The sequence below is a fragment of the Myotis nattereri genome, assembly GCF_964212035.1.
Source record: "Myotis nattereri genome assembly, chromosome: 19".
NCBI lineage: Eukaryota > Metazoa > Chordata > Mammalia > Chiroptera > Vespertilionidae > Myotis > Myotis nattereri.
The window spans coordinates 12,757,445-12,785,436 of NC_138095.1; the positions used below are offsets into that span (position 1 = coordinate 12,757,445).

A 27,992-nucleotide genomic window follows, 5' to 3' on the forward strand; every position below is an offset into this window, starting at 1 on the left:
AGATTCATCTGTGCTGAGTGGGTTTCTGGCTTTTTGCAGAAACAGAGCTGCTATGAACATTTCCAACAGGTCTCCCAACACCCATAATACAAGAATTTCTTGGGCATACCAAGGAGTGAAACTGCTGGGACAGACTGGCCATGGAATTTACAAGGCCAAGTGCAAATCAAAACACGGGCCCCCTGCCCGGCCACCGGGGCTCAGTGGTTGAGCATCGACCTATGAAACCAGGAGGTCACGGTTCAATTCCCAGGGCACATGCCCAGGTTGCACGCCCAACCTCTAGTAGGGGGCGTGCAGGAGGCAGCCGATCAATGATTCTTTCATCATTGATGTTTCTATCCTCTCTCCCTCTCTCTTCCTCTCTCTGCAACCAATAAAAACATATTTTTTTAAAAAAAATATATTAGACCTAAATCTCCCATGCAGAAAAATTCCCAATAATTTCTGTAGAAATACTCTCAAGGAGGTGAAGCATAACTCCCCACTCCTTAAGAATGAGTATTGCCAAAACCGGTTTGGCTCAGTGGATAGGGCGTCGGCCTGCGGACTGAAGGGTCCCAGGTTCGATTCCGGTCAAGGGCATGTGCCTTGGTTGCGGGCACATCCTCAGTGGGGAGGTGTGCAGGAGGCAGCTGATCGATGTTTCTCATTGATGTTTCTAACTCTCTATCTCTCTCCCTTCCTGTCTGTAAAAAATCAATAAGATATGTTAAAAAAAAAAAAGAATGAGTATTGCATAGTGACTTCCTCCCAACGAGTACAGTATGGAAAGGGGGGGAAAGAGTAACCCTACAGGGGAGAAATCTGACAGACACTACCTCAGCCAGATGATCAAGATCAACATCAACAGTGATGTCACATTAATAGTAAGTAGCCTTGTCCTAGCCAGTTTGGCTCAGTGGATAGAGCGTCGGCCAGTGGTCTGAAGGGGCCTGGGTTCAATACCAGTCAAGGGCACATGCCTGGGTTTTTGGGTTCAATCCCCAGTAGGGGGCGTGCAGGAGGCAGCCTATCAATGATTTTCATTGAAGTTTCTATCTTTCTCCCTTCCTCTCTGAAATCAATAAAAATATATTTTAAAAAAATAGTAGCCTTGACATATTGTGATAAAAATAGTACTTTAACTCTATGGTCTTCCTCCCCCAAATCCACATACCCAGATGTATTATGAGAAAATCAAATGAGGGACATTCTACAAAATATTTGTCCAGTATCCCCCAAAACTGTCAAGGTCACCAAAAACAGAACGTCTGAGAAACTGGCAAAACTAAGAGGAGCCTAGGGGTGACTAAATGTAACGTGGAATCCTGGACCAGAACAAGGACCCGAGGTGAAAACTACGGAAATCTGGCCCTGGCCAGGTAGCTCAGATGGCATACTGTCCTGAAATGCCAGCCCTGGTCCGGGCAAATACAAGAAGCAACCAATGGATGCATAAGTAAGTGGAGCAATGGATTGATCTTTCTCTCTCTCTCCCCCCCTCCCCTCTCTTCAATAAATATGAATTAAAAAATACTAAGGAAATTTGATTAAAATATGAACTTTAGTTAATTATAATGTATCAATACTGGTTAATTAAAAATACAAATGTGCCCTAACTGGTTTGGCTCAGTGGATAGAGCGTTGGCCTGTGGACTGAAAGGTCCCAGGTTTGATTCCGGTCAAGGGCATGTGCCTGGGTTGCAGGCATATCCCCAGTAGGAGGTGTGCAGGAAGCAGCTGATCAATGTTTCTCTCTCATCAATGTTTCTAACTCTCTATCCCTCTCTCTTCCTCTCTGTAAAAAATCAATAAAATATATTTTTTAAAAAATTAAAAAACACACAAATGTACTATACTAATGTGAGATATTAATAATAGGGGAAACCTAATGTGGGGTATTTCGGACTCTGTACTATCTTTGCAATTTTTCTGTAAATCTAAAAAATATTTATGCAGTCCTAGCTAGTTTGGCTAGGTGAATAGAGCTTCGGCCTGTGGACTAAAGGGCCCCAGGTTTGATTCCAATCAAGGACACATGCTTGGGTTGTAGGCTCAATCCCCTGTAGGGGGTGTGCAGGAGGCAGCCAATCCGATCCATGGTCCTCTCTCATCATTGATGTTCTTATCACTCTCTCCCTCTCTCTATCTGAAATCAATAAAAATATATTTAAAATAAATAAAAAATATTTATGCAGTTCAGTGAGCAGGATTTGGGCATGAATTAGATTTTGGGGTCAGTAAAGAATGAGGTTGAGGAATATGTTTACTTTTTGGCTTGGGGAGCAGGGAAGATGGAGGGGCTCCTGGGTAAGATAAACAGTGGTCAGCTGAGGAGTTCAGTGGAGATTTGTAATGAAGCGTTGTGCACTTGAGTTTGGAGCTGATGCATGAGGCTTGGTTTGGCAAGGACAGGATTAGGGTGAGGCAACTGAGGAGCCTAGAATGCAATATCTAAGGAGGCGCTTGCTCTCGGATGTTAATGCTGTGCTTACATAACCCTGAGGGTGAATGTTTCCTTAGATGTTGCACCCTCGGCGCCTCCCTAACTTGCCTTATCATAGTCCTGGCCCTGTTTGAAAACTTCTAACTGGCAAGTAGAAGACACAGAAATTCAAGGAATGGACAGATAAAAGGAATCTAGAAAAGGAGATGAAAAACAGCTGGTGCCAGCAACCAGCCCAGCCTTCAACTGAATACTAAAGAAACTGCCTTCTAAGCTTTCTTGATTTTCTAGGGTGTTACTGCATTCATATTTCCTCCCTGTCTAAAGCATTAGTTAGAATGTTTGTTAATTTCCCAGTGGCTGGGGATTTTAAAATTTGTGTGATTATTTGCTAAATTGAGCTGTGATTAGAGGATTTGACTTGAATAATACTTGCTTATTTTGTTAAAACTTGTGGTTCAGTATAGGAGACTTTTTGTATTTTGTATAGGTATAAAACTCAGCATGTATTTTTGTCTTATTAATCCTGTTGCTTAACTTATATTTTGCTTACTTTATATATCACAGTCTGATAGTGATAAAATATTTTACTATAACTGTGTTTTTATTAGTTTTATTTTATTTCTAAAGATTTTTGTTTTTTGTTGTTATGTCATTTGATGCATTTGATTTCACAATGCCTTTTTATTATATGTTTTGGGCTCACCCTTTTTTTTTTTTTTTTTAACAACAGTACATCTTCAGAGTTTGTCCGTTGGTCTGATCTGAGATTTTCATATAGGAATTTTAGTTATTTACACTTGTTTGTTACACCTAGTCTAACTTTCCACCATCTAATTTTCTGGTGTTTTGATACCGTTTTAATGATTCTTTGTCATTTCCTTTTTTCCTTTTCTTTTTTCTTTGTTAATCCTCACCCAACATTATTTTTTTTTCCCATTGATTTTCAGAGAGAGTGGAAAGGAGGGGGAGAGACAGAAAGAGAGAAACATCAATGTGAGAGAGACACATTGATTGGTTGCCGCTCGAGTGTGCCCCAGTTGGGGCCAGGGATCGAGCCTGCAACCAAGGTACTTGCCCCTGACCGGAATCACACCTGCAACCCTTCAGTCCAAGGTCTGACACTCTAACCACTGAGCAACTGGCCAGGGCACCATTTCTTTTCCACTTATAATGTGAGGAAAGTGACCAGTACATATCTTGATTTGCTATATGAATTACATTTCCCCTTTTATCTTTTTTTTTTTAAATTTATTTTATTGTTTTTTTACAGAGAGGAAGGGAGAGATAGAGAGTTAGAAACATCGATGAGAGAGAAACATCGATCAGCTGCCTCCTGCACATCTCCTACTGGGGATATGCCCGCAACCCAGGTACATGCCCTTGACCGGAATCGAACCTGGGACCTTTCAGTCCGCAGGCCGATGCTCTATCCACTGAGCCAAACCGGTTTCGGCCCCTTTTATCTTTTGTCATAATTTATACGGTAGACATAAAACTATGCCACAAAAAAAGCTTTTTACACTGAAAAAAAACATATAAAATTGTACTTTTAAAATAAATTTTATCTTTATTTTATGTAAAACAAGACCTAGTGTGCCTTGCTTTTCCTACCACCTTTCTCCCTCTCTGGTTTTCATTGCATTAATCTGAGGTTAAAAACCCTGCTATTTAAAAAAAATCCTCTTTTTTTTCTTTTGTGTTTTGTTTGTTACCATAGCAACAATTATTTCAACCTATCAGCATCAAACAGTGTATACCGAGTGGTGTTTTTATTCAATTATCTCTCTATCTTTAGCTCGTTTCACGGCTCATAGCCAGTTCTTTTCTCTCATTTCATCATTCATGAGGTTCTGATTCATGTCTTGGTGATTTATTGTACAATTCTGAACAGTTTTTTGCAGAAAAGGGAGTTAATTGGTCAGAAACCTAAGTCAAGGTGACTTCAGTAAAAAAAGAGAATTTATTCAGCTGAGCCTGTAAAGTCCAGGCTCAGCTGCATATAGTATCAAACTATGTCATCAGAAAATGGACTCTGCTTTTCCTGTATCACCGTCATTCTAAGAGAGCATTTCTCACAACATGGCATATTTGGCCCCAGACTCATACTCACTGCCTTAGCACCCCAGCAGAAAGAGAACACTCCCTCCCCCAATTGTTTCTTTCAAAGTCTGGGCTGAGTGTCATTGTCCTGGAACAGGTCACATGCCCATCCTTTGAAGGAATGTCTCTGACTCTGATTGGGGAGCCCTGATCATATGCTTATTCTTTTTTTTTTTTTTTTTTTTTCATATGCTTATTCTTGAGAGTGCAGAAGAAACCATTCACCAATGGAAAATTGGGTTGTGCTACCAGGGAGAGCAAGAATCGATGCTGTGCAGGTAAAAATCACAGATGTCCATAGTTTTCCAAGTTTCTACAGATCTGTGAATTGTCACCACCCTAGAAAGACAATAAGGAAGACATTCAGGTGGCCAGCTAGTCATCCAAGTAGGGTCTTATGCTTTGATGGTGCTTGGTTTCAGTGGTTTGGTTTCAGTGGTCCAGAGCCTAGTTCTCACCTTTGTGTTTCCAGAAATTTGTTGTTGTCACTGTGGCTAGATAATTTTTCCCTCTGGACTGGCTCATGCTAACCTGACTCAGTAGAGACTGATGTATAACTAAAACCCATCTTTGAATGAACTATAATTGCCACAGGACCTGAAGAAGATTGTCTTCTGGTAAGTGTACTTTCTCTGTCAGGAAACCACAAGTGAAGCCAATCTCTAAGTATAAGGTTGCTGACTGCCCATGGAACCAGGCAAGAGAAGTTCTCTGGAGACAATCAGCTGTCAGGTGCATCATGCCACGATAGTGTGGTAGCTCTAAAATGTCCACAAATACTGGTATGCGCTACGACTGAAAGACAAGAGGAAACTGAGAGTAGGTTAGTCTGGCTGGACCATGGAAGGGCAGAGTAAAAGGAATTGGAGTGGAGGGATGGTCAGTCATGGCCTCACTCTGAGAGCATTGGGAGCCACTGACTTGCTTTAAGAAGGGGAATGACGTGGTAAATTTTATATGGAAAGAGTGGGTATAAATAAAGAGAAGCCATTGGAGATGGGCAACATGAAGATAGAACAGTTAAGGCTACTGTGAAAGTCTAGGTAAAAGTTGATGCAGCAGCCAAGGCCAGTTTGGCTCAGTGGACAGAGCGTCGGCCTGCGGACTGAAGGGTCCCGGGTTCGATTCCGGTCGGGGGCATGTGCCTGGGTTGCGGGCACATCCCCAGTGGGAGATGTGCAGGAGGCAGCTGGTCGATGTTTCTCATCGATGTTTCTAGCTTTCTATCTCTCTCCCTTCCTCTCTGTGAAAAATCAATAAAATATATTTTAAAAAAAAAAGTTGATGCAGCAGACTTTAAGCAACAGAATGGCAGTGGAAATGAAGTGAATAAACTCAAAATAGTGCTTTCAAAGTTTACTAAGGACCATTTAGATCTTGTTACAATGCAGATCTTGATTCGGTAGGTCTGAGGTGGGGCCTGAGGTGCTGTATTCCTAACAAACTCCCACATGATGCTGCTGCTGCTGGTCTGGAGACCATGTTTTCAATAGCAATGATTTCGGAAAGTAAAGAAATAGAATTTACAAGAGTTTGTGATGGGTTGGGCAGGGAAGGGGTTGGTAGGGAGGTAAAATAAGTTGTTGAGGATCATACCCAAACTTCCATTTTGAGTATCTGAGTGAAGGTGATGCTATCCACAGATACAAGATGAAGAACAGGTTTGGGTGGGGTAGATAACAACAACAGATAACATGTATTGGGTACTTACTGTGCGCCAGGCTCTTTACATAAGTTCTCTTATTTTTCTGTACAACAAACTTTGAAGAGGAAGAAACTGAGGAACAAGGTCATACAGGAGCAGTCACGATTCAAACCCTCTGGCAGTGTGACTGCAGAATATGTGCAGTCTGGAAATGTCAAGCTGGGCACATACAGAAGGCAATGGATTGATGTTTCTCACGTCGATGTTTCTCTCTCCTCTCTCTCTCTCTCTCTCTCTTTCTCTCTCTCTCTCCATCTCTCTAAGCATGCTCTCAGATGAGGGAGAAATTAAGGCACTGGAGGGAATGAAGCCATCTATGGATTACAGCTTGACCCCTCAGAGTTCTGTCTATCTTGTTCCATATTCCTTTGGGCATTTAATTATTACAGAGGAGGAATCTGGAAAATAAATTTTAGCTTTTTTGGTAAATCATTTTTTTTTCTGATTGGATATTGTTAGTTCTTTATCCCTGAACTTTAAGAATTTTCCCCGCTTACGTCTTGAAGTTGGTTTGTACTTATTAATGTTTCTGGATCCCAATGAACTCACTCCATTTTCCACCTCCACCTCAGATATTTTTAGACCTATTATTATAGTTTTTTTTATTATAATTTTAATTATTGCCTCTAATTGATTTGTTGTCTCCTTTTGGGAGATGCCTATAGTTTAAATTTCCATGATGTTCTATCCATTTTCTTCTCTCTTAAAGAATTCCATCACTTAATTGTTTATCTTCCATATTGCTGATTTGCTCTTCCACATTGTCAAATCTGTTTTTTACTGCTTCGACCAATGAATTTTACTTTGATTATTGTGGTGTTAATTTCACAGTACTCTCCATTTATCTTGGCCTGTTTTTAAAAGGTGCAATGTCCTCTTATAGCCAAGAATAAGAATTAGGTGTTTTCTAAAACTGGATTCTGCTTCATGGACTAAATATATTTCCAAGGAGTAATTTTTGGCTGTAGCACTTCTTTTCTCATGTGCCACATATGTTTTTCCTACAGGGCTCTTTAATAGATTAACTAGTTGAGATTAACTAGTTGATCTTTTTGGTTGTCTGCAAATCCAGAGTTGACTGCTTTCAAGATCACAGCGCTGGACAATCAGGATGCAGGGTTTTCCACTCTTACTCCCCTTTAAACATGGCCTGTGAAATGGTTCAGAAGCAATGGCTGAATCATTTCTCTTGTCTTAGCTATTCTTGGCATTCACCTGCTTCAGGATTCCAGTTTTTCTTTTTCAATCTTTGTTGTTTATGACTATTTTTAGCCTCAGCGTGTGTATGTCACATATTCTCTAGATCTTGATGCTTTTATTTAGCATTTCCATTTTGGTGTTACATATCAGTATGTCCTCTAAGTTTCTATCCCTTTATATCCATCTAGGTCTCAGTCTCTGAATTTTTCTTTTTTTTGTTAATCCTCACCCGAGGATATTTTTCCATTGATTTGTAGGGAGAGTGGGAGAGAGAGGGAAAGACAGGGAGAAACATTGATGTGAGAGAAACACATCAATTGGTTGCCTCCTGCATGCCCCCTGACCAGGGCCCGGGCAGGGGGAAGCCAAGTACATGCCCTTCACCCGAATCAAACCCGGGACGCTTTGGTGCACAGGCATAAGTCTCTTAATGTCTTTCTCTAATGTCTGAACCTACTTCAGTAGGTCTTCAAATATGGTGGATTGGTTATAGGGATTGATGAGATGCTGTAGGAACATAATTCTTGTTTCTATCAACTTAGCCTGTGGTAAAATTGGTTTCCTTATACCTTCTTTCACTTGAGGGTTCAGAATCTTTCTACATTGTTAAGTGAAGACTTACTACTGTACTCTCTAATCCTTTTAGTTCACAGTACTTATCACAACTTGAGCATTATCTATACTAATAAAAGGGTAATATGCTAATTAGACCAGATTAGCATATCTTTGTCCGACAGTGGCGGAAGCCAAGGCAGAGGCAGTTAAGGGCAATCAGGTCAACAGGGGAGGGCAGTTAGCAGGGAATCAGGCCGTCAGGGGAGCAGTTAGGGGCATCAGGCTGGCAGGCAGAGGTGGGTAGGGGCGATCAGGCAGGCAGACGAGCAGTTAGGAACCAGCTGTCCCAGATTTGGAGAGGGATGTTCCAGATTGGACAGGGGCAGGGCGGAGGGACCTCTCCCCTGCACGAATTTCATGCACCAGGCCTCTAGCATATATTGATTTGTCCATCTCCTCCAGGTTCTGTCACGGAAGATGTCCAGGAACTTGGTAGGTGCTCAACACGCACTTGTTGAAGGAACCTCTGGTCGGATTAGAGGATCCTCCCACCTTTTGTGTTTCACACTTTCTCAGTATGCAAATACCTGTCTCGGTCTCGGTCATGCCTTTTCGGTTTCTGCCCTGGTCTCAATGTTTCTAAGTTGGTGTGGCGACCACGGACTCTCATAGGCCTGGCCCAGGCCCGAAGCCCCTGGGCGGCGCGTCGTTGTCCCTCACACGCAGACCGGGGTCACTCTATGGCTGAGTCAGGACCACACTCCACGGCTCTCCCTGTCCCTGACCCTCTGTCAGGATCAGTCCTATGGGTTCTTCCCCGACGCCCTGGAGACCTCCTACGTCTCAAGAGCCACCCCCGGGCTAGCGCACGTGACCGCGTAGGGCGGTGCCGCCGCCGAGTTCCGCCCCGAGTTCGCTACTTCCGCCGGACCGCATAACCCCGCCCCCAGGCCTCGGAGAGCCAATCCACGCGCACGCTTCTTGGCCCCGCCCCTGCGCCCTCCTCAGCGTACGCCCCGCCCGCCGGCCCGCCCGTCAGTCAGTCAGTCAGTCGGACAGGCAGTCGGTCCTAGTTGCTCTGGGCTCTCACGCTTTCCTGAGCGGCGCCCTCCTTGCTCCTTCCCGCTCAACGGCGGCGGCTGCACCGGCAGCGGCGCGGTCCCTACGGGAGGTGCGGCGTGGGCCGAGACACGGCCACAGAGCGTCAAGCCCAGCGCGGCGGAGGCGGCGGCGGCCCGGCAACCAACATGGCGGCGGCGGCGGCGGGCGCGGGCCCGGAGATGGTCCGCGGGCAGGTGTTCGACGTGGGGCCGCGCTACACCAACCTCTCATACATTGGCGAGGGCGCCTACGGCATGGTGTGGTGAGTGTCCACGTCCGCCCGCAGGCCTGGCCGCGCCCGCCCACCTCTCGGGGACGCAGCCGCGGCCTCGTCCGCGCCTCGGGCCTTCCGCGCCCCCGACCCCGGGCTTCGCCGCGGTCCGCGCACCGGGGCATGCGCTGGGCCCATCGAGGTTCGGGGTGTTGGTCGCGGCACCTGGCGGGCCGGCCCGCGCGGCGTAGAGGGGTGGCGCGCGGGGGGGGGCGATGGGGGGGCGGGGCGGAGGCCAGGACCCGGGCGACCCAGCACCCCCAGGAGGGGAACGGAACCCCACCCCCAGTTTGCGAGTGAGGTGGTCTTTTTGACGTCCGGGTAGCAAGCCAGGAATTCCTCCAGATGCTTGTCGGGGCGGCGGGGGCCTGGGTCCTGAAAGCGGTTCGCCCCGGTTTGTGTGCAGAAACGATCCTCTCTTTTCCTCCCCTCGCCCGTGTCTCCCGCGGACGGCTTTCATTAAATACCTTCCGTGGTGCTGAGTGCTCTCCAGCGCAGGCTTTCTAAAAAGCATTAGTTGTGCAGTATTTCAATCCTGAAGTTCTTAAATGGATTTTCATATCGTACTGTCGACGTTTCAGGAAGGATTAAGTCAGCATCGCTCTCTCCATTTATTAAAAAAGTCGTTTGGACTTGGTCCTAATTTGCCTTTCTTCTTTTTTTTCTTTACCCCGAGTGAACTCTCTTACCAGCAAAAAGGCATCCAGACGTCATAGCACAATTACCGTGGACTTTTACTGTTAGTGTTTTAATGGCCAGTGTATAGCTAGGCAGCCTTAATGGAGTTCTTGCAGGCGCATGCGGGCTGCCTCATCTTAACCCAGATTCCTCAGGAAGGTTTGGCGACAGCCTTGTTTTTATTAGCACCAGCTATCTGTGGTGTCTTATGCTGATGAAGACTTGTGGAGGCCTAGGCTCCTTTACCTCTAACTCCTGTGACTGTGTCTGTTTTGTTGAACGAAAGAACAAACTAATATTGATTGAACACTTCGTGGCAAGTTCTGTGCTTAGGTACATTATTCCCTCATTTTATCTGAACTTCCACCTCGAGGGAGGGGAAGGTGGTGATACCATCTCTTTCAGGTGAGAAGGTATTTCAATGTGGAGCCAATTCCGAAGGTCACAACTAAGGAGTCAGACATGAGATTGTAGACTAAGATCCTGTTTCAAATGCTGCAGTTCTTTCCATGACACCCTGCCATCACCCTTAAATAGTGTTACTAATAATTTTACAGTTTTCGCATATTTTGCTGTTGTAAAGCAAATGTATTTCAGGAACATTCAAATTTGAGTGATCGTAATTTTAGAAATGCCGTAGAGGACCTATTTTGCCAAGTATGTTAGCTAGATAGACAGACAAGTTTAAATTCTATTTTTAAAAAACCCACTTTAATTCAACATTGAGTATTCTCATCCTCGTCGGGAGCAAAATGGTTCACAATGGTTCACAGTATTCAACTATGGAAATTAACATGAACTCAGAGGCTTAGGAGCCAAAAGAGAAATTAAATTAGGTCAGGCCTAAAAGAAATAAGGCACTGGAGCAGTGGTTCTCAACCTTGGCTGCACATTAGCATCACCTGGGAATCTTTTTAAAATCCTAATTTCTGGGCCTCATCCTCCAGAAATTCTGTTTCTTTGTTATGGGGTGGGGCCACAACATTAGTAACAAAGAAACAGAATTTCTGGAGGATGAGGCCCAGAAACCAGGATTTTAAAAAGATTCCCAGGTGATGCTAATGTGCAGCCAAGGTTGAGAACCACTGCACTAGAAAGTAATGAAGAGAAAGTACTGTACTGCCTGCAGCACCACTTCTGTCATATCTGATGGCTGTTGTACCTGCTGGTAAGTATGCCAGTAAATGTTTCACTATGAGAGGCTCAGATTTGCTCATCAAGCCCTTCATCCCCTTTAAAAGAAATTAGCATCTAAAATAGGTACTGAAATAATCTTTAGGTTTAAGGCAGTTTTTGTTGTTATTGTTGTTTATCCTTACCTGAGGATATTTTTTCCATTGATTTTTAGAGAGAGTGGAAGGGTGGGGGGAGAGAGAAAAATCGATGTGAGAGAGACAACCACCAATTGCCTCCCAAACACGCGTGGACTAGACCAGGGTTCAAACCTGCAACCATTGTATGTGCCCTTGACTGGAAATTGAACCGGTGACCCACCAGTGCATGGGCTGACACACTAACCACTAACCTCCATGCGCCAGGGCTAGGTTTAGGATATTTTGATTGAAAGTTTTTTGCCGAAACCGGTTTGGCTCAGTGGATAGAGCGTCGGCCTGCGGACTGAAAGGTTCCAGGTTCGATTCCGGTCAAGGGCATGTACCTGGGTTGCGGACATATCCCCAGTAGGAGATGTGCAGGAGGCAGCTGATCAATGTTTCTCTCTCATCGATGTTTCTAACTCTCTCTCTCTCTCTCTCTCTCCCTTCCTCTCTGTAAAAAGTCAATAAAATATATTAAAAAAAAAAAGTTTTTTTCTTTTTCCTATTTGATAGGATTTTTACTAGTCTGAAAATAATTTAGATCTGGTAACTTTCTATCACTGCTGTAGACTTATTTGACCTAAGTATTAGGTGAAATGCCAAATCCTCTTACTTTAATTTTTCTTTCTTAAATAAAATACAAATATAATTGGAATTAAAATTCTGGATCTATATTATAGCTTTTTATCTTCAGGTTGATGATAGACCCTAGCAAGACTTTAATTATCTTGCATATTATTAGCATTTAATAAATGTTGATTAGCAGTGATGGTTGTGTGGAAGGCTTCTTACTTGAAATGTTAATATTTGAATAGTAATATTTTTAAAAACATCATGCTTCCAGAAGGCTTTGAGGATTTTCAAGCTTTTTGTGTTTTGTTTTGCTTTTTTCATTTCCTGAATCAGTTCATTAGGAATTTGCCTTTTCTGTGCAGAGCTCTTTGCTAATCATTGTGTGGAGGATATAAAGATGAAGAGTGGAGTTTGAATTGGGCCTTGAAGAGTGGGTGTGATTTTGGTAGATAGTAGGCATAAGAGACAGTGTAAACAGTGGAATCTGATCCTGGATTAGATGCCACATTGTAGAGGACTGTAAAGGCAAAACTGAATTTGTATATTTGTGCAATGAAGAGGCATCAGTGTTTTTGTAAAGAAGCAGTCATGTGATCAATTTAAAATTTTAGGGGAAGGTAGGTCAACACAGGTGGAAATAAGAAAAAAAACTGAGGTGGGGGAATCTATTAGGGCTATTGTAACTCTAGTGGCAGTGGAAGGTAGCAGATGGAGGTGAGAGACTTTATAAGACCTTATAAAGATAGAATTAGCATCGGGCTCTTGTCAGAAGAGTGGTAGAAAGACTTAATCGTGGCAAGTGTGGGAAGAAGCAAATGATGAGATCTTAAAGGTAAGAGGCTGAGAGAGGTAGGATTTGGATTGGAGAGCGATTTCTGAGACAAGGCTTGGTGATTAACTAAGTATGGGCATAGTTGTAATTCCACTGCTTCTAGCATGGAACCCTTGGAGAATGGTGGTGCCATTATTTAAGGAGAAATACCAGAGGTAGAGCAGGTTTGTTAGGGAGAAATAGTGAGGTCTGGTTCAGATAAGTTTGTGGTGCCTGTTGGCCATTTAGGGTATATCCAGGGGCATCTTGAAATTTATAACAGGGAAGGTAGAACCTGGAGGTGAAAACTTGTGAAAGTTTTAGTATTGCATGGATGGGCACAGATTCTTATTTGAGGTCATTGGTTAGGTAAAATTGCAAATAGATGTTGGGTATGTTCATTTGTTTAGTGAGCAATCAATAGCATTCAATAGATTTCCAAAGGGTCCATTATCCCAGAAAGATTAAGAGCCACTGAGGTAGAATAGAAAGATTAAAGAGGTAATTCTGGTGAGATGCATAAGAGTCATGAAAAAAAGAAAGGGTATGAGAGGAGAAATTGAAGCTGTATGTTTGATCATCTAATTAAGAAATCTACTTTGAATAAGTTAAATTTGAAACACTTTCTGAATATGACAGAAAGATTATAGGGTTATCTCCATAGAGATACTAATTGAAGCCTTGGGAGTGGACAAGATGAGGAAAAATGTAAAAACTTAGCTAAAGGAATGAATGCCTGACTTTAGGTGTCAATAGAGGGCAAGTTACAGAAGAGGACAGAGAAAGTGTGATCTGAGAGACCAGAGAACCCTGAGTGGGCATTATCAGAGGAGCCAAGGGAGATAGTGGTCATTAAGGGATTAGTATTGGATCAGAATAGGAATAGGATTTGTTGACTTTCAACTCTCCCTTCCCCCGGAAACAGATGTTTCCAACCAAAATTTCATTGTGATCACATTCCCAATGGTACAGTATCCTGATCTATTAAGCTTTTTGTGATTATGACAAACTAGTAGACCTACCATGTATCACCACTTTTTTTTTAACATAATATTAATTAATCCTCATATCCACACTGCAAAGATGGTTACTTTGTAAGTGAGGAAATGAGACAAAGATTAGTTAACTTGCCCAAGGACACACAATTAGGAAGAAATAGAGCATCCCAATCTGTCTGGTTCCTAAGTGACACTCAACCAAAGATCAGAGTTGAAAAATACATGCTTTCAGTAATAGAAAATAGCTGTTGTTTGCTTTTGCTTGTATCACGTTTTAGTCTTTCTAAAAACCTTTAATGCAAGGCCATTCACTCAGAAAATATTTATTGAGCACCTTTTTATGTGCCAGGATTTACATGATCCCTGTCCTTAGAAGGCCTGCATGGCATGGGGCTGTCTTTGTATGGCTTCACATACTTCTGAGCTGGATATTAATGTATGACTAGGAGTTTGCTTTGAGAAGTGCATTCTAGGTGGAGGAAAATGTACGTGCAAAGGCACAGAAATTTGAAAACAGCATATCAGGTCAAGAAAACCACAAGTTGGGAGGGCAGGAGTATAGGGTGCCTTAGGCAGAAAGCTGGAGTTGAGACAGCTGGGATGGGCAGGGCCAAATCTTGAAGGACATTGTGTACTTGTGGAGTTTGGACTTGATTTTATGGGTGAGAGTCATTAAAACATGGCTCTTTATCTCGTCAAATTTTGTGAATTGTGTTCCCCTTTGTCTCTCTGTCCATTGTGCTACTCTTTTCTTTCTGCTTATCTAAGAGTATTCTGGGTGTGTCTTTACCCCCCCTGTCTGGGAGTATTTTGAAACATGTGGGCATTGTGGACTTTTTGTTGTTGTTGTTACATTGATTGGGGGGGTTGTTATTGGCCTTTGGTGGTGGAGGTGGGCATACTAAACAACTTGCAATGCATGGTACAGTCCCTCCGCTAGAGAATCGTCCTTTAAGGCTCATCTGTTCTGTAAACTTGCCTATATTACTCCCTGCTATACCACTCCCTTCCTCCCTGGAACTGGGTGTTTCCATCACCTGTTTGAAAGGCAGGGCCAGCCGGAGTAGTAGTATCTATAAAAGCTCAAGACTTGGAAATAGATCTGGATTTAGATTCTTAGTTTTGCTTGTTAACTCTTAAATTTAAATATAAATAAAGTAGTCTCTTGTATGCTTTTTGGAGCTCAAAGATGTGAGGAGACCAACTTACATGAGCAACAGAAAATTCAGTGTTTCTAGCAGAGTTTTGAGTGCAAATAAAACTTAGAACAAAATTAAATTTGATATTTATAACATCCCTAACGTGCTCCTAGTGGTTAGCTATAACTGATACACCATTCCCATAAATTTAATTTGTAAATGTTCTCAGTTCTCAAGTATTTATAAAAATATTTTTATGAGAAGTAACCAAGTTGGGTTTTCCCGGGAACCATATATAAAACTTATTCCTCACCTTACTTACATTAATGCACCTACTAAGTTAAAAAAACAACAACTGATTTGCCAATAAATATCCAGAGCTACTCTACCTTACATCAAGTCTACTTCACCCACCTACGTGCCTAAACCTGAGGTGCTGTTTATCCCTTTTTGCTTCTCTTTTCTCAGTTACTTCTTGGGGCTCCCACACATTAGAAAACCAACAGTATAGAAGTCTTCCAAGGTCCCTCTCAGATTCTCAGTCTTAGGGGAGGCTCTGGATTCTAAACCTATGGCCTGTAGGAGCAAGGTTCACAGCCAGTGAATACATAGCAGAACTGAGATTTGTCTAGATCTCCAACCCTGTGATTTTTTTCTTTAAATTTAAATCTTTATTGTTTAAAGTATTACATATGTCTCCTTTTTTCCCCATTGACCTCTCCCCAGCCACTCCCACTGATTTGCGCTTTTTTTTAACTACTGTAGGTTTTCCTCTGTTATTCCAAGCTACCTGGAAACATGCTCCTTGTATATAACCTGTGTTCCTTTATTGGCACTGAAGTATAAAATGATGGTTGTCATAGTTGACTTGAGCCTGTTGAGGAGGGTGAAGAGGGAGAAACGATACCTGGAAGGAATGAGGGCGATAGGGTCAAAGCAACTTAGTTTTTATCAGGAAGGTAGTGTTGATTTCTTCTCACTCCTCCTACTCATCTCTACTAGTTTCTTGATTTTTATTCATTTACTAATATTAGGTATTATCTGATTTAGGTGGTAGGATCAAAGTGAACAAAAGTGGTTTTTACACTGGTATTTACAGTCCAACAGGAAAGTAATAACATTTACTGAGGATTATGAGGTGCATAGTGCTACTGGAGGGTATAAAAGGTGGGCTAAGTTTAATGAGAAGCCTGGGAGGATTTCCTGGAGGAAGTGATGTTAAGCTGGGACCTGGAGAATGACTAGGAGCTAGCTAAGTGAAAGGTGGAGTGCTGGAGTGTTTCTGGCACTACCTTGTAGATATGAGTTTATGATTGAGATCCAGGGTCTTTCTCATGCTACCAACAGGAAAGGAAGTACAGTTAAAGCTTCAGGTACGGTTGCAACTAGGAACTAGAAAATAGATGAAGGCATCTACCTCCCTTCTCCTTTACATTTACAAAATCTTGCACCCTGCATCCCTGCACCACTGTTTTTGTTTCTCTTTTCCTTTTTTACCACTTCCCGATGCACTTAGCATAAGAGAGCTGACCCACACTTCCCCAAGGTATGTGTTTTTAATTCTCTGATTTCTGGGGGCGGGGGGGGGGGCCTGATCCAGCTCGGAATAGTGTCCACCTCTGGTCCATTCAGCTGAGGCTCAAGGTGGGGTCATTTGATAAGGTTGGATATCTCTAAAGTATGAGCGGTGGGGTTGGGGGTAGTCAAAAGATGTTTCCCATTGATTACTGGCTTGACAGGTAAAAGTTCTGGTGCTGTTTCCCCTGCTCTTCTCTAGGCTGGAATTGGTCCTTGCTGTTGGAGCCTAAGGAAGGGGAGGAGAGGAGAGGGAGTAATTGAGGCAGGAGAAGGGCTTTGGACTGCTCTTCTGTCTTCCTGTCTCTGGCAGTGTGGGGGTGGCATCTTTTATATATAATATATACATATCCTATATAATAAAAGGCTAATATGCAAATTGTCCCCTCGACTGGGAATTCAACCAGGGGCCAGGTCTGGCCAGCCAACCACCTGCAGGGCCCGCCTCGCCCCCGTCAGCCCGATTGGGGCAGGCTGGCCGGACCCCACCCGTGCATGAATTTGTGCACTGGAACTCTAGTATTATATATAAAACATGTGACATACATGTGAGTTATGCAACCTAACAATAAACACCTAAGACCTCACCCCCACTGGGTGACTTCTTAATCAGATTGACTGAGGCCATCATTCTGAAACCTGGCCACAGTTCACACCCCAGCGTTTTATCTACTTTCTGGAGTGGGTATGAGCGTGAGCTTCGACTATGTATATGGGACTTGAGCCTTGTTAATGTAGGCTCAAGGGTTGTGAGGATTAAGTGAGATATGTAGGTGAAGTGCTGGGTACACAATCTCTGGTTAATGCTCTAATTGTTGTTATTTCCTCAAAGTAAATGGGTTTGGCAAGACCCCATCCTCCCTTACCTCCCTTTCCTCCCTTACCTCAGTTTCTCAGAATACTATCTTGGAATGTAAAGGGGAAAGCGCAGAAATAAAAATATTAGACTTGGGGTCACACAGGCTGTGTGTTGAGTTCCAATTATGTGATCTTGTGATCTCACTCTCTGTTTAACAGTTAGAGAATCTTCTGTGCCAGGCCCTGGGCCATGTTCCTGTCCTCCCTCAAGAATGTTGTAGTGTAGTGTTAGGGACAGGCTGATAAGGAAATAAATCACTGTGTAACATGGTAAAAACACTTATGAGATCATTCTGGACAGAGCAACTAACTCCACCTGGGCTTTCTAGTTATAAATTAATTCAACAAATTGAGTATGTACTGGACACATTATAGTTGTGCAGATAATCAGTGAACAAACCATCTCAGAGAGCTTACTGTCAGATGCTTGGCCAATGGGAGAGGCTTGAAGAGAGGGTTAGAAAGGCTTGATCAGGGCCCTGGCTTTAAGTTCCTTCTAATGTGTTTCCTTTGATTTCTTTTTATAGCACTTATCACAAACATGGGTCTTAAATACTTTTTTTCAAAGTCTGTTGATATGTCATTTAATTTTAAATGTCCCTCCTTGTTTCTGCATTTGGAAAACTGAAAAAGGTGGCTTATGCACAAAACTCTTTTTCTTTTTTTCTCTTTAAATCCTAACTCGAGGACATTTTCATTGATTTTTAGAGGGCGGGGAGGGGAAAGAGAGAAATATCAATGTGTGACTAGGCCTGAAATCAAACCTGAAATCTACTAGTAGATTTGTGCCCTGACCAGGAATGGATCTCAAGACCTTTTGGTATACAGGAAGAAGCTCCTACCAACTGAGCCATAGGCAAAGGGTGAACAAAAGTGTTTTTAAGTGGGTTATTTCTATATTTACTAAATGAACATAAAGCACTTCTGAGCAGTTTCTATAGTAAGCAGATGATATTTGTTTTCCTTTTTCTTATATATGTCTCCTAAAATGTTGAGAATTTCAAACCATGTCATAATTGCCCCAACTCAAGATTCATATTTTATTGTAAGAAATAAAACTATGTTTTACAAATAAAAAGTTAGTGGGACAGCCTAACCAAGGAAATTAGTAGTTTCTTTCTCAGCCAGTCACCATCCTCTACACAAATTCAAACATCGTTGCTCTAATTTGCAATACTGTTTTAATAACTAGCATTGATGGGCTTGTGTTTCCTAGCTCAGGTACCCTCAGCCTTTTGCCTAAGTGTTAGAGGCATAACTGATGTATGAGTCTAATGCAGATTCTGAGAATTCCCTTTAAGGCCAAATGGAGAGAATATGAAGACAGCAGCTCCTACCAGTTATCAGGGTCCCACATTTTGCATATTGAACCATAATTTGGGTTAACAAGCTTTTTGTTGTTGTTGTTGTTGTTAATTTTTCCCCATTGATTTTTATTTTTATTTTTATTTTTATTTTATTTTATTTTTTTAAAATATATTTTATTGATTTTTTTACAGAGAGGAAGGGAGAGAGATAGAGAGTTAGAAACATCGATGAGAGAGAAACATCGATCAGCTGCCTCCTGCACATCTGCTACTGGGGATGTGCCCACAACCCAGGCACATGCCCTTGACCGGAATCGAACTGGGACCTTTCAGTCCGCAGGCCGACGCTCTATCCATTGAGCCAAACCGGTTTTGGCTCCCCATTGATTTTTAGAGAGTGAAAGGGAAGGACGGAGGGAGGGGAAAAGAGAGAGAAACATCTCTCATCGATATGAGAGAGAGAGAGAGAGAGAGATCGATTGGTTGCCTCCCATACACGCTCTGACTGGGCCGGGGATAAAACCTGCATTCCAGGTATATGCCCTTGTCTGGGAATTGAACCCTTGACCCTTTGGTGCTTGGGCCGATGCTCTAACCATTGAGCACACAGACCCGGACAACAAGCTATTTTCAAATGCTCATTCTCCTTACGGCGTTGAAGTCTCATTCACCCCTTTATACTATATTAATTTTTCAAAAAATTAACCAAGTGGCAAGCTGTCTCTAGTTTTCTACCTATTTTAAAATAGCTCTATAGGCATGCCATAAAATTATTGTTTGTTTTGTTAATCTTCACCTGAGGATATTTTCTATTGATTTTTAGAGAGAGTGGAAGGGAGTGGGAAAGATAGAGAGTGATACATCGATGTGAGAGAGAGAAATCAATCAGTTGCCTTCCAACACGTGCCCGGACCAGGGCTGGGGGTCGAGCCTGCAACTAAGATATGTGCCTTTGACTGGAATCGAACCCAGACCCTTTAGTCCACAGGCCGATGCTCTGTTCACTGAGCCAAACTGGTCAGGGCAAATTTACAACATTGTGCAACCATCACCACAATTCCAGTTTTAGGACATTTCCATCATTCCAAAAAGTTTTCTCTTGTCATTTATAGTCAGTTTCCACCCCAGGCAACTCTGATCTGCTCTCTGATTTGCCTGCTCTAGAACTTTCATGTAAATGCAATCATGCAAGGTAATAGTTTTTTGTCTCTGGTGTTTTCTTCACTTATAGTGTTTTGAGATTCATCCATGTTGTTGCCAGGATCAGTAGCTTGTATCTTTTTGTCATCAAATAGTGATTCATTTGGATGGTGTTATCACATCATGGACATTTGAAATGTTTCCAGTTTTTGTCTGTTATAAATAGTGGTGCTGGGGACATTCATTTGTAAGTTGTTGTGTGGACATATGTTTTCATTTCTTTTGGGTACTTAGGAGTTGGAGTTGCTGGGTCATAAATGATTTATGTGTGTTTGGCAGGGGAGGAGATGGTAAAGTGATTTTATTTTAAACTGTAGTAAAACTAGATTAATTTATTGAACAAATAGAAATACCCTATGTACTGGCCACTGTTTTAGGCACTGAGAATAGAGAGGTGAATATAGTACCAGCCCTAGAGAAGCTTAATTGTCAGTGAAGATAAACTACCACAGGTACTTAACATTTTGCTTGCTGATAAGTGCTATGAAGAAAATTAAAATGGGGTAAAGGTAGAGAGTGGAAAGGGGAGGGCTTTTTCCTGTAATTTTGTAACATTTTTAATGCTACACATTTAATATTTTTTAAACATAAGGAACTATTACAAGGACAAGTGCAAATTTTTACCACGAATCTTTTGAGAGTAAATTGCTGATAAAAATGCCCCACCTCAACACAACACATTGGTGAAATGTTATTTCACCAAACAAGGACTGTCTCCTACATAATATTGCAGTTGTCACCATCAGGAAGTTAACACTGACACTTTCCTAATTCCTACTCTTTAGAACCTGTTCAATAATCACATGTTGCATTTAGTTGTCCTTTCTCTTTGGTCTCCTTCATGCTGGAGCAGTTCCTCAGATTTTCTTGTGCATTAAATGCCTTGACACTTGAAAATTGGTCTGTTTTAACTGTTTCAGAAAACAGCAAACTATTTTCAAAAGTAGCTGTACAATTTTACATTTCCATCATCAATGTATCGGGCATTCCAGTACTTCACATTCTTACCAACACTTGGTTTAGTCAATCTTTTTAATTATATCCCATCTAGTGAGTTTCACTTTGCATTTCCTTCGTGACTAATGATGATGAGCATCTCTTTATGTGCTTGTTAACCAATTGTATATTTTGTTTGGTGATGTGTCTATTCATATCCTCTGTCCATTTAAAACTGATTCAATTTTGATTATATATATATATATATATATATATATATATATATATATATATAGTTTAGCATTCTCCAGGTTTTTCTTTAGAATAAGTATAGCCAAGAATTTGAAGCATAATTTAAATCTAATCATGAGACAGCACCAGACAAACCTGAGTTTAGGGATATTCTACAAAAGAACTAGCCTGTGCTCTTCAAAAATGATAAGGTCAGCCTGGCCAGTGTGGTCCTGTGGTTGAGCATCAACCTATGAACTAGGAGGTCACAGTTCGATTCCTGGTCAGGGCACATGCCTGGGTTCTGGGCTCGATCCCCAGTTGCGGGTGTGCAGGAGGCAGCCGATCAGTGATTCTCTCTCATCACTGATCTGTCAACGCTCCAACCAACTGAGCCACCCACGTAGGTCTATAGTGAAAATTTTTTTTACTCAACAAAACAAGCCTTTTGCTGTAAAACTCCTGTTGAAAATACCAGTTTTTGTAATTCTAGCCAATATTTTTTCAGTATTTAATTTAGTCTTGAACTTTCCTGTGCTTTGCTCCTGAATGTGAAAGAGGGAGAAAGAGAACCTTTCACTTATTTCCCTACAGGCATATTCTCTCAGGAATGATTTGTTCTGCTCCCTTTACTCCTGAGCTTGCCTTCTGTACTCTGCAGCCAGACTGCAGACCCAGCACTTCACTCAGAACTGATGCTCTCATCATTTTTTGTGTCTTTCTCAATTTTGGTCCTTCTGGACTGGTGGCTTTTTTCTGAAGAGGACCTCACAGCCTCCCCTATCACTATACCTGGTATTATAAGCTTTTTACTTTTTCGTTTTCCCCAGAAATTTACTTTTTAATTTCTTAGCAGGGCACCTACCTTGACTCCTTTTTAAATCCCATACTCTGGTGAAGTGGGTTGGCTAAGATAAAAAAATATCAAGATGCCTTTTTCTCCCTCTTCCCTACCCCAAAAACTCAGAGCCAGTTTGTCTTCTTGCTCCAGGTTCTTGTTTCCTGTGCCTTGTATTGGTTTTATTAGCTCTTCAGATACAGTGATCTGTAAAAAGAAAGATTTAAAAAAAAAAAATGAGACCATGCTTGCTTGCTTTTTAAAAAATTTTTTTTAAGATATCTAATTCCACGACATCTTCACCCTAAAAAGAAACCCTGCACCCATTACAAGTCACTCCTATTTTCTCCCCTAGTAACCAACCCCTGTCTCCTTAACCCCTGCCAATGTGGAGCTCTTTGTCTGAGCTCCACATTGTATCCTTTTGCATTCTTTCTTCTTTATCTTTCCACATGCATTTTACTGTTTTAAACTGTCAGGATTTACTTCTCGGAGACATTGTTTTTTATTTGGCATTGACTCATAAAATCAGTTTAGAGAATAATCATCTTTACTTATTTTTAATTTTCTCAGTTGGGCCCAAATGTGTGTCATCTTCTTGTTCTATTTCTGTATTCTCAGATTTTATTTTTTTTTAAAAAAATATATATTTTATTGATTTTTCACAGAGAGGAAGGGAGAGAGATAGAGAGAGTTAGAAACATCGATGAGAGAGAAAATCGATCAGCTGCCTCCTGCACATCCCCCACCGGGGATGAGCCGGCAACCCAGGTACATGCCCTTGACCGGAATCGAACCCGGGACCTCTCAGTCCGCAGGCTGACACTCTATCCACTGAGCCAAACCGGTTTCGGCTCAGATCTTTTTTATCCTCCCCACTATTTAGCTTTGTTATTCTTCCCTTTTCTGAGTCTATTAGGTTTAACTGATTAGTGGGCATACTTTGTTTTTTCATTCTTGACAATGATGCCCTTTTTTTCTGTTTTATTTCAAATTCACAAAATATTATTTGATTCTTAGGAATTTCTAAATAGTTAATCTTAACTCTTTCTGCGAGCCTCTATTATTGTAGATTAATTCTTTCTTTTTAAATCTGTTTTCCAGCTCTGATGGTTTCACCTGCATTGTCTTCTATTTAACTGCCTGATTTCTGTCATTATTATAAATTATCATCTTACAATTTACATTTTGTTTGGCTCATTTTTAAAAAAATCCTGTTTTTGCTGTTCAGAGACATCTTTTTTGTTTTAAATTATTTTGTAATATGTCATGGTTTTGCAGTATATATTCTGGTCTGTTCTTATTTAGCATTCTTTTTATATATAACACTGTAAATGTTGTTAATGAGCTCCATGCTGTCTTTATCTCCATTGTTAATAGACTTGACTCTTTTTGCCAAGCCTGCTTTTTTTTCCTCGTGGGCTCTAGTTAACCACTCCCAGCTCCTGGGTTGCCCTTTAAAATTTGCTTGCTGTGTTCCTTCAGTTGAGTTTATCTTTGTTCTTTGTTTATAAATGTTTCTTTATTTTGTTTGGTTTTGAAGGAAGAGGCATTCTGTGTCATTTCTCACTTAAAGTTTCTCAAAATTCTTTTGTGTAAGACTTTCTGAACACATTCTTGTATAATGGAAAGAACACAGATTTCAGAAGAAAGACCAAGAGTTGATTCTAGCCCTCTCATTGGACCCCTTTGGCTGGCTAAGGCACTTAGACTCTATGGCAGGACTTCAACTCTTTTAAAGTTTTATATAGTTACTAGAGGCCTGGTGCACAAAAATTTGTGCATTCAGGGAGGAGGGTCCCTCAGCCTGGCCTGTGCCCTCTCACAGTCTGGGACCCCTTAGGGGATGACCACCTGCTGGCTTAGGCCCGCTCCCCGGGAGATTGGGCCTAACCTGGCAATCAGACATCCCTCTGGCAGCCCGGGAGCCCTCGGGGGATGTCCACTCACCAGTGGGGAGCAGGCTTAAGCTGCAGTCTAATATCCTTAGTGCTGCTGAGGAGGTGGGAGAGGCTCCCACCACCACCGCTGTACTGGCAGCCATCAGCCTGGCTTGTGGCTGAGCAGAGCTCCTCCTGTGGGAGCGCACTGACCACCAGGGGGCAGCTCCTGCATTGAGCGTCTGCCCCCTGGTGGTCAGTGTGTGTCATAGTGACCAGTCATTCCCAGTCGTTCTGCTGTTAGGGTCAGTTTGCATATTACCCTTTTATTATATAGGATAGAGGCCTGGTGCATGGGTGGGGGCTGGCTGGTTTGCCCTGAACGGTGTGCCGGATCAGGGTGGGGGTCCCGCTGGGGTGCCTGGCCAGCCTGGGTGAGGGGCTGATGGATGTTTGCAGGCTGGTCACACCCCCTTCAGGGTGGGGGTCCCCACTGGGGTGCCTGGCCAGCCTGGGTGAGGGGCTGATGGCTGTTTGAGGCTGGTCACACCCCCTTCAGGGTGGGGGTCCCCACTGGGGTGCCTGGCCAGCCTGGGTGAGGAGCTGATGGCTGTTTGTAGGCTGGTCAAGCCCCCCTAGTGGGTACCCTCACCCCATGGAGGTTTGGTCGGCCTGGCTGAGGGGCTGATGGCTGTTTTCAGGCTGGCCATACCCCCTTTAGGGTGGGGGGGGTCCCCACTGGGGTGCCTGGCCAGTCTGGGTGAGGGGCTGAGGGCCGTTTTCAGGCTGGCTAAGCCCCCTGGCGACCGAAGCTCCCAGCCTCTCCTTTTTTTCTTTTTTTCTTTTTTTTATTCTGGGATTTATTATCTTCTATAATTGAAACTTGGTTGCCTTCAGTGGAACTCAGAGCTGGCGGCGGCAGGCGGGAAGCTTAGCTTCCTCCATCACTGGAGCAACCAGGCCTCCTGCTTGCTCCAGCTCCCCGGCTGCCGGCCGCCATCTTGGTTGGGTTAATTTGCATATAGCCACTCTGATTGGCTGGTGGGCATGGCTTAAGGTGCAGTGGAGGTGTGGTCAATTTGCATGTTTGTCTTTTATTAAATTAGATGATGTTCTTTAAAATTAGCATAATTTCTATATGTAATGAAAATATAAGGAACATTAAAATAATGCAGCATTTACAATGACCAATAGAATTTATGTAATTATTATTTTAAATGATTTTATGATTACTTTTAAGTGATAAGATAAAAAATGACATTGTTGGGGCTGAGACCCTGGTAAAATTGTTTTCTTCTATGTGGCAATAATATTGTTTGCATTTGTATTGTATATAAGATATGAATTTGCACATACTTATTCTTCCAAATAACCCTTTATGTGAGAGATAAGTAATCTTTTCATTTTACAGGGAAAGATATTGAGGTTTAGCAAGGTTGAGAATTGCCCAAGGTTATAAACACAGAGTTGTGACAATGCAAAAACTTGAATTCAGATTTCAGGACTTCAAGATTAGGACTTTGTAGCATGACCCAAAATAAAGGTTGAGTCGTTTTAAGGTTATTTCTTCAGTATATGACACTCTATCACTTCAGTAGGCTTTCTGGAGTGAATAAAAGGCAGTTTCCCTGGAAATCATCAGTTATTCTGAATGTGCCATTCACTAGCCAGTGTTGTGGGTTATGTGGGGCAGCCCCCATTTCTGGCAGTACTTCTCAGTCTAGGTGTTTGATTGTATTTGAAAACAGATGTATTTATTGCTCAAGGATGGAAGTGAGGGGGAAGAGAAAAGAAATTGATTTCAGAGCTAAAATTCCCAAAGTAACTTGTGCCAAGAAAATTTTGAGTAACTTTACAAAAAATCATAATTCTGCTGACCAGTATTCTACGGAATTCTTGTAGGTCTCTGAAGTCCTTTGGGTATTCTTTATGTACACTGTTGGATTATTGAAACACAGGAACTCAGGCTATAACCTGAGGTATGGAGGAGTTGGGAAGTCATCAAGAATGAAGGTAGTGCTTCTTTCATTCTCTGTTTCATATTCTCGTGCAGAATTAACTGGATATGTGGCCCATTCCAGTATTCTCAGTCCCCCAAACATTCCTGTACCAGGTTGGCCCCGCAGGTGTCTTAGATTCTCTGTGTCTCAGCTCTGTGTTCTCTGGGAAGAGAAGCTAGTTGGCCCAGCTTAGCCTTTGTATGGGTGCTCCCTGTGCTGGGTGATAACTCATGAGCCATGGTCAGAAGCAGTACTCTCAAGGGACACAGACAAGGTGATGGAGCAAATCTCTGTGAGTAAGGGTGAGTGTTTGTCACAGAAAGTCTCCTGGGGAACTTTGTAAAAAGAGTTCCAGTCTTTGTTCCTCAGAAGTTTTATTCAGTCAATAGGTATGGAATAGAAACTGGGTGCCCACTTTAATATATTTTTATTAATTTCAGAAAGGAAGTGAGAGGGAGAGAGAGATAGAAACATCAAGGATGAGAGAGAATCATTGATTGGCTGCCCCCTTGCACTCCCCCCACTGGGGATTGAGCCCACAACCTGGGCATGTGCCCTTGACTAAAATTGAACCTGGGACTTTTTAGTCCGCAGGCCAACACTCTATTCACTGAGCCAAACCAGCTTCAACTGGGTGCCCACACTTTTAAAAAGCTCCCACAATGATTCTGATACCTACTCAGATTTGGAAATCACTTTACTCCAATGCACATAAATCAATATGTACTCACATAAAGAATTAATAGAAGGATAAATAAGAAACTAATAAAATGCTTATGGGGTAGGGATGGATGAAGACAAGGATGGGAGCAAGATATCTCTCTTTCAAAAAATTTTATTTAAAATTTTAAAGAAATCTTCAGCCTAACAATTAGAAAGCAAAACCCTCATTATTATTATTTTTTTAATCCTCACCTGAGCATATATTTTAGGGAGAGGAAGGGGAGAGAGAAAAACATGGATCGGATGCCTCCAGTACTCACCCCAACTGGGGATTGAACCCACAATCTTTTTAGTGTACAGGACAACGCTCCAAACAATTGAGCCACTCCACCAGGGCCAAAGCCCTCATTTTAAAAAATTGAGGATACCGAGGTGTCACCCTGTTTCTGGTATTTCTGGTATTGTTTGAATGTAATTAATTTTCCCTCATCAGCATAAATCTATAGAAGTCAATGCTTGCCTGCAGGAGAAGGGGATAAACTACAAAGGGAAAGTGAAAAATTTGCATTCTGTTGCCTAGCTCTGTTCTGTAGGGAGAGTTCTTCCACAGACCTAAAACCATGAGATACAGGCCTAAGACAAAGTGGGCTGAGAAGGATTGGAACAATAATTCTCATTGGTTATACATTAGAATCACCTGGGGCTCTATTTATTCATTTGTTTGTTTGTTTATTTATTTATTTTTATATGCCTGAGGTCCTTTTAAAAAAATAGACCCCAATGCCCAGACTGCACCCTAGACCAATTCAATCAATTTCTGGGTGTGAAACCATGCATTTTTAAATAGCTCCACGTATCATTCCAGTGTGTTGTAGCCAAGATTGAGAGCCACTGGGCTAGAGCAACAAAAGACAACATCATGGCCTTGTTTTCCTTTTTTATTTCTTTTAAATTTTTCATGTATGAATAAAATATGTATTGAACATTTACTTTGTGCCATATACTATTGAATATCTTGCCATTTATTTAATTTATTCCTTCACATTTTGTCTCATTGTTACTTCCTTTTATCACTAGTTAACTTTGTTCCTTTTAAGTCTAATCTATTTTTCCTCTTTTCTCGTCCTTCTCATTCTTTTCTTTTTAAAATTTTTGTTATACACTTGTACACACACACATCATTTTTAACAAGCATATAATTTTTAAAGTTTTTATTTTGAGATCATTTTAGACTTACAAAAAGTTGTGAAAATAGTCTTCAGAGTCCCATATATCCACTTTTTCCTAATGTTAACATTTTATATATATAAAATTATCAAAACTAGGAAATTAAAACTGGTACAGTACTATTAAGTAGATGCAGACCTTATTTGGACTTCCCTATTTTCCCACTAATGTCATTTTTTTTCTTCTAGGATCCCATGTTGCATTGAATTGTTGTATCTTCTTCGTTTCCCCCAAATGTGACATTTTTTCAGTTTTTTCCTGTCTTTCATAACTGTGACACTTTTTTTTTTTTAAAATATATTTTATTGATTTTTTTACAGAGATGAAGGTAGAGGGATAGAGAGTTAGAAACATTGATGAGAGAGAAACATCGATCAGCTGCCTCCTGCACATCTCCTA

The 27,992-nt window shown here is 41.9% G+C and overlaps 1 protein-coding gene across 1 annotated transcript in view; it reads left to right on the forward strand.

Moving 5' to 3' along the window:
* The first annotated feature begins 9,023 nt into the window (after positions 1–9,023).
* MAPK1 (mitogen-activated protein kinase 1) overlaps positions 9,024–27,992 on the forward strand; it is a 77,725-nt gene continuing 58,756 nt past the window's right edge. Inside the window, exon 1 of the mRNA XM_081113578.1 lies at positions 9,024–9,354. Within this exon, the coding sequence (XP_080969704.1) occupies positions 9,239–9,354 (116 nt within the window). The 5' untranslated portion in view covers positions 9,024–9,238. The remainder of the gene's footprint in view (positions 9,355–27,992) is intronic.